Source organism: Nicotiana sylvestris, chromosome 5 (genome assembly GCF_000393655.2).
Source record: "Nicotiana sylvestris chromosome 5, ASM39365v2, whole genome shotgun sequence".
Taxonomy (NCBI): domain Eukaryota; kingdom Viridiplantae; phylum Streptophyta; class Magnoliopsida; order Solanales; family Solanaceae; genus Nicotiana; species Nicotiana sylvestris.
The window spans coordinates 175,575,909-175,583,713 of NC_091061.1; the positions used below are offsets into that span (position 1 = coordinate 175,575,909).

General features: G+C 29.8%; 1 protein-coding gene across 1 annotated transcript; it reads right to left on the minus strand.

Moving 5' to 3' along the window:
- Positions 1-5,219: 5,219 nt before the first annotated feature.
- LOC104224357 (dof zinc finger protein DOF5.7) lies at positions 5,220-7,312 on the minus strand. The gene is made up of 3 exons (XM_009775988.2): positions 6,765-7,312; positions 6,226-6,617; positions 5,220-5,974 (listed from the first exon to the last, which is right to left on the minus strand). The coding sequence occupies exons 1-3, from the start codon at positions 6,947-6,949 to the stop codon at positions 5,481-5,483; spliced, it is 1,071 nt and encodes a 356-aa protein (XP_009774290.1). The 5' UTR covers positions 6,950-7,312; the 3' UTR covers positions 5,220-5,480.
- Between the last annotated feature and the right edge of the window lie 493 nt (positions 7,313-7,805).

The window sequence follows — 7,805 nt, forward strand, 5'->3', positions numbered from 1 at the left end:
CAAATTCGTTTTTTTATAATAAAAAATGTTATTAATTTAATTGTGTATACGTACGCGTGACATGATTCTTTACATACTAAAAATAAAACGAATATACGTACGCGTGATTCGTTTCAAGACAATTCTATAATTACAAATAGTCAAGCTAAAAGCGGTAATAAAAGTTGAAAATACGCAATAAGTTCAAAAAATGTGTAATAAGTCAGATAATTAGGCCAAGTATAAATTGTTAAGCGACCGTGCTAGAACCACGGAATTCAGGAGTGCCTAACACCTTCTCCCGGGTTAACAGAATTCCTTACTCGGATTTCTGGTTCGCAGAATGTTAAACAGAGTCATATTTTCCTCGATTCGGGATTAAAACCGGTGACTTGGGACACCATAAATCTCCCAAGTGGCGACTCCGAAATAAAAAATATAAAAATCCCATTTTGATTGTCCTTTAATTGGAAAAACTCCCTTATATACTCCCTTCTCGGGGGCGTAGCCGAAAAAGGAGGTGTGACAAAAGCCACATAAGAAAATAAAATACTATATATTAGGTAACTTAATAGCAATAATAAAAAATTTAAAAATATTTAATATTATAAATAGAAGGGAAAGACGATTTGAACTTGAGATTTAGATTAAAATTATGGTGAAAACTCTCAAACTATGGATAAAACTACAAAATTAAATTTTTACTAGATAAAAAAACTAAAAATTAGATAACAAATTAAAACTAAGGAATTACAAAATAAATATCTCATATGGGTAATTTTATGAACGAAAATTAAAGTCTAATTTGTATCCTAACTTTAAAAGAGAAAGAAAATTTAATTACACGTGATACAAAAAACAATTATAAGAAAATTCAATAGATTTAAAATATAATAATAAAAAACTTATGTATTAATGTTTTTAAACTAATTCAAAGTTATAACTTAAAATAACATGTAATATTATATATTTTGTTTATTGGTAAAATATTAATGTAAAAAAACTAATTAAAAATTCATAGTAGGAAGAGGATGTATAAAGAGGAAAATAGAGATAGTGTGAGAATATTTATATTTGGAATTAATTAAGTATAAGTATATTAAATAATTAAATAATACTCAAATATATTATTGAAAGATTTAAATGAAAAAAGAGTTCCAAGTAAGAGGATAAAAGTACAATAATAAATTAAATTTTAGGAATAAAAAAACTTTGTATTTATATATGTTTATCAAAAAGGTAATAAGCAAGATATCAAGTCAATTGGTAAGCTAATAAAAGATGACATGAATATAACATTATTAAGTAATAGATAATGTAATAACTATAGGCAAAAATTAAAGAGAGAGTTGTTTTGGGTGAAAATGTAGAAGGATAAAACTTATTCGAATTTGTGATGAAACATAAAAAGGTAGTCAGAATTTTGTTAAATAATATGCTCAAACAAGATATATCACAAACGTGATATGTTTAGTATTATTTAATATTGACCACAAAATAAAATACAAGTACTAAATCAAGGAGTTGCATTATTACAGATATAAAATAAAAATATAAATAAAAAGAAACATGTTAGCTGGAAGTTTTAAATTTTAAGATAATTGCAATAACTCAAATTATAATTTGTTATTTTTGTCCGCGCATCGCGCGGGTACTAATACTAGTATTGTCTAATGACATTTTAACACGTCCAAATTATATCTTGTATATATACCAGCTCATTTGACAGCCGTAAATCACATTAATAATTAAAATGTAAAAGAGAAAATCAAATTAATTGCGTATAATAAAGTAGAATGTCCCCATTTATATCTGCTCTTTTATTCTGAAACGAAAGCTTCAATTCTTTCTTTAAAAAAAATTAAAATATCAAAGTTTCTCTTCTTAAAAAAATTGCTAAAGCACGCATGAATAATAACTTTTGTTCGTATTATAATTTATAGCAATAAAAACATTTCTTCTTTCCCTATTTTATGGATTCCTTTTAAAAATTCTAAAGTAATATTTCAATATTCAAGAATTTAATCACCACGGTAAAAGACGAAGTATGAAAAATCATTTTCTGTATTTATTTCAGCTTATATATGGGGAAAAAAAAAGGAAAAAGAAGAAAAGACCAACCATTTATCGTGAGGTTAAAAAGCAGGTATGAGTTTCCCTATCATGTCCAATGAGTCATTACATAATACTCATGAATTTCTCGCAGGTTTTCTAAAATGACAGTTGAAGTACTTCACTATACAGACACATTTGTTGTTGCTATCTATCCCAAGTTCTCTTCCAGAGTGTCTTTCACGTTATTCTTGCCCCCCCCCCCCCTCCAACCCCCCAATATATCGAGTGCGGATAAATTTTTACCCTTGTATATTTTTTTAAAATGTATGTTATTAGCCATCCTGAGCCGAGGGTCTATTGGAAACAGCTTCTCTATCTTCACAAGGTAAGGGTAAGGTCTATGTACACGCTACCCTCTCCAGACCCCACAGTGTGGGATATTATTGGGTATGTTGTTGTTGTTAGCCGCTTCCAAAAACAGTAGCTGACAAAGTATATATTTTTTGTATGTATGTGTATTTTATACAAAAAATAATACATTTTTTATATACTTTTCGACTAGCAAATGCAATAAATTTTACCCGACTGGCCGATTTTGTATTTTGCCTTTTTTTTTTCCTCAATCGAGACACACAAAAAAATTCTCTTTTTCTTTCTTTAAAAATATTATCATTGTTGAATTTTGTGACCAATTTATATAAAAGTTTTAAGGGATTAAGAATAGTAGTTTTATTTACGTAATTATATTTCCAACCCATTCCCTCACGTGCAAACCTAAATTTTTGTGATCCAAAGTGATTTTTTTTTTTTTTTGATAATAGGTCACAATAAAACTTAAATCCAAGACTTTTACAATCACATTAATGAATTGTGTGATCATCATACATGAAAGCTTAAAATGCTAGAAAGTATTTTTATCCGATTTTAAGAAATGGCAAATGGGGTTATTTGCTTTTTCAAGTCAATGGGGAAAAAGAAAAGATTCGTACCAACAAAAGGAGAGTTGAAAGACTAAAGTTCATAAATACAGTTATATATAAACTAGACTTACGTAAGTTTGTCTAGCTTTTTAAGGAGGTTAAGATTTTGTCTCAACTTGTCCCATGAACCTCAAAAATTGATTTATACCACCTTTAATGAATTGCAATAAAACATTTCTTTATATTCTAGTTTTCTTGAGTAAACTATTAGCATAAAATAAAACAGAAAATTCACAAAAATGACCAATATTAACTCACATCTATTCTATTTTGATGATTGAGAAGACAAAGATAAATAGAAAATTGATATTATTGTTTTTTAACTATATTAAACCTCAATATATGACCCATTATGAGCCATAAATAGGTAATATAATCAAGAAATATGGATAATGTTGTTAAATTGTTTTACAATTTTGTAAATACTATTTCTTCTCTGAACAACAGTTGCTCAAATTTACAATAAATTCAACGAGGAAAAAAAGTGTCATAAAAATAGTATTTATAAAAAGTTGCAATGAGCTTCTTATAAATTCAAAAGCATATATAATGAAATGATGCAATGCAGGTCTTACTTTCAACAAAGTTGTATATTCCTATGCATTAATTGAAAAAAGCTCTCCCCTGTGGATACGTTATTACTATAGCTAATTAATGGAACATAAAAATATAAGAAATATGATCATAACACACTTTAAATTGAATCAAAACCTTAGGCAGGGGAGCAATATTCCTTTTGAATTAATGGTTAAAGTGAGGAATGAACATGGTAAAAGTTGTTAGAAAAAGCAAATCTTTTCTTTACACATAAGCACTTTCCAAAATCCAAACTAGTGTAGTTCACTCAATATTCTCAATTGAAGTTAATGAAACGAGTGAAAATTATAAGGGATCGTCAAGAATAAAATTTCAACGTAAACAAAAACTTTAAGTAATTTTTTCTTATTTATTTAAATTTTGACTATCAGAATTATCTAGCATCTATACTGATAGAAAAAAGCAGAAATTCAATAAATAAACATAAATACACACAAACTGCTCCGGACAAAAAAAAAAGCTTGCAATTTGAATAGGGAGAAGCTAGGCACACTATCCAAGAGCATCAAAAAGCTAATAAAAAACAAATTTGTAAGAACACCAAGCTCACTTAGATTCTTTCACTCAAAATGTTGATACAGTCTTGGCATTCATTACAGTTTCAAGCCACCACTTTATGAGACACCACCAAAATCACAATACACTGCAACTCTAATTATTATGAAAAGCCCCAGGCAATGTGTGTATGTGAGAGAGAATTATGCTGAAGCAAAGACTATATATATATGTGTGTGCAGAGCAGTGTATATATTATATAGGTATGAAACAGTTGCAGGTATGGCACAGCAAAAAGGAACTCAGTCACTATTGTATAATTTCTAACACATGAGTAATAAAAGGGTAGCCCGATGCAATAAGCTCCCGTACGCAGTCTTATCCTGTATTTCTGTATGCATGAGGCTGTTTCCACGGCTCGAACTCGTGGCCGAGTGATCACATGTCAGTAACATTACCAATTACGCTAAGGCCCTCCTTCTAACGATGACTAACACATATACATTTATTTGAGAAGTCTGAGAATTGGTTATTCAATTGGTTTACCTGATAAAGGGAGACAGATTGACATAGCGAGACTTCTGAAGTCTGACTCAATAACATAATAACAAATCAAAAGATATGCCGTTAAGTTTCCAATTTATTGACTGACTCTACCAAAAAAAAATTCAGACTATCACCAATCCCAAGAATATATTGAAGTAAGAAAAATAATAATTAGACTATGGGATTAACATTTCAAAATCTTAGTATATTATTATCAATATTGCAAATAAATAGAGTGATCTGCCAATTAGAATTTGTAAGAACAAGAAACCAACATGTATAAACAAAAAGAGGGGAACAAAATTAGAGTTTATGTTTTATGGACAAATAAGGTCAAAATAACATTATATACAATCATAACATTTTCACAATCAGATCACTTAAAAGCTATTGCAGATAATTATTTAGTGACATTTATTGGTAACCTTGAATAAATGGTAATGCAATATATAACAAATTAAATTATACTAGTACTATACAAATATTCATTATACTGTCAATAATATATAACTTACATCCAAAAAATTGAAACTAGTAGTAGGACGTGCGACATCTTAATGCATCATGAGAATAAACAATAAAAGATCATCATCATCATCTTAAAACAATTACAATAAGTTCAATACTAAAAACTTTTAATTAGTGTCTTACTGAATTTAAATAACAAAAAAAAGAAAAGGAGAAAACAAAAACTAATTCCTGATTGTCTTAGCTATTTTTTCCATATTGATCTCCCTATTAACCAAAATGAACAAACTCAAAGAAAAGAAGGCCTAAATAGATTAGTATAAAATATGATTTCTTTCACCATTGTTTCATCAAATTGAACTAAGGCAGTGTACTATACTGATTCAAATTGCTCCAAGCTTGAATACTATTCCAATTGTTGTTGTTGTTCTGATCATTTGCATTTCCACTGCTACTATTTGTTGAAGTTGGATTTACTGTCCCAAATGAGTTATCAAAGAACCATTCAGTAGCTAAATTATTATTCCCATGATCACTTCCACTACCATGATCTTTTCTTGAATTAATATTATTTCCAAAAACTGCAGCTTCTTCTTCTTGTTGTTTTGATGAAATATCCAAGTTTTGAAACAAAATAGGCTGTGGCTTTTGAATTTGGTTTTGATCAAGATGAGGAATATGAGATGAAACAATGTTCTCTTTTTGATTTTGATCCCCACCAAAAAGCATGGCCAATCTTTGTTGTTGTAATTTCCAGTGTAAATCTTGGTTTATTGAACTCAAGGATTCTATTGAAGATGCCATTGTGCCGTGATGAATGCCCATCGACCCCATTTCTTGAACTCCTGCATTACCTGTCGAGACATAATATAATTAAGTAATTAAAAATGTAAATCGTTTAATCTTGTATATTAGTCATACACTTCAACATATATCTCATTTAGTACTTATTTTCATCACTTTTTTGGCCCATAAAAAAGTATGGTTACATATTTGAGGACGGATATAATATAATAAAAGTACTTTTTCGAATAACTTAAAATGTTAAATGAGATGGTTATACACTTCAACATTATCGAATCGTTTTGCACCACTATATTCTCACCTTGTTTTAGCATAGAACTTGAGAAAGGGAAATTATTGAATCCCAATAAAGAACCAGAACAACTTCCTGAAGGATCAAGACTAAAACAAGAACTTGATCCAATTGCAGCAGCAGAAGTAGTAGAAATGTCCCCAAACGAAGAAAACTGGTTGAAAATACTGCCAGATGTTGAAGTATTGCTACTTAATCTAGGAAAGTTTAGTCCTCCTAGCTGAAAATCCATAGCTGGTGAAAGACCATGAAAAAATTTAAGCCCACCAATATCTGAAGAAACGCTTGTATCTTTTGAATCACCAGAAAGCCTTGAAGAAGAAGAAGTCTTTATCTTCTTGTTTTTCCGGCAACCACCGCCTATCGGAACGTTGCGTAGCGCTCCCCCTTTAGTCCAGTATCTGTTGTCACATAATATAATTAAGTAAATAAAAAAATGCTCTCTCGAATAGTTTAAACTGTTGAATAGTTCATGAATTCAAATCTCACCGACACACACAAAAAAAAAAATATTAGATGAAAAGGTCACATAATTCAAAAGTATGTACCTTCTGCAAGTCTTGCAGAAATGTCTTGGTTGTGAAAGACTGTAATTGTTGTAATAACAAAACTTGGTGTTGGGAGAATCACATCTTGGACAATTCAATGATGGTTCTTGTGGCCTTGCCGCCGACGTTTTCCGGCCACCGCCACCGGAGCTCTGGCTTTCCTCTTTGTTATCTGGACTCGTCATAGGAGGAGGATTACAGTAGGCTAAATAACTAGCTTCTAGCTAGCTGTTTTTTTTTTTTTTGGGTCAAGTGTGAAGAGCTAGGGAAGAAACCCTAATAATGAATAGTGTAAAAATTGAATATAAAAATTATATATAGGAAAAGGTAAACAAAGGAGAGGTGGAGGAATAGAGGAAATTAAATTAGTTGTGTTTCAGTTTCCTTTGGAAGAGGCAAAGATTTCTTTCAATGATTTCATGCATGGATTTAATAGAGGATGTTGATGGCTGCTTGTGAACTTCATCAAGAAGGTTTTTTCTTTCTTTGGGTGTGAAGAGAAAAGAAAGAAAAAAATATAGAGAGATATTTGATTATTATAGAGATTGTGATAGAATAAATAAAGTAGGTTACATAGGAAAGAGAATTAGAGATCTCACTAGAAAGTATATATATTCTGATGTTTAAGAAAGAGAAGGATATAAAAAGACAAAAGAGAGTAGATGATCTGATACAGATGAGGCAGAATGGTGAGATCCACATGTAAGTGAAAACAAATAAAGTTAAAAAGGTAATAACTGAGGTTAAAAACAATAAATAATTGGGGAAAAAGAGAGGACTCAGGCTATGTATTTTTCATTTGAAAACAAATACTCACATGAAATAGTATTGGATGAAGTTGATTAATTAATTAACTATACTGTAATAAAAAGTTTTTCGGTCAGAGGCGGAGTTAAGATTTTGAGTTTATGGGTTCTAGAATTCTAAAAAAGATAATTTAATGGGTTCTGGATAATTTATTTATACAAATTAATTGAATTTTATAGTATAAATATAATGTTTGAAACACTGAGTTCTACCAAACTCGTGCGTGGGCTTGTG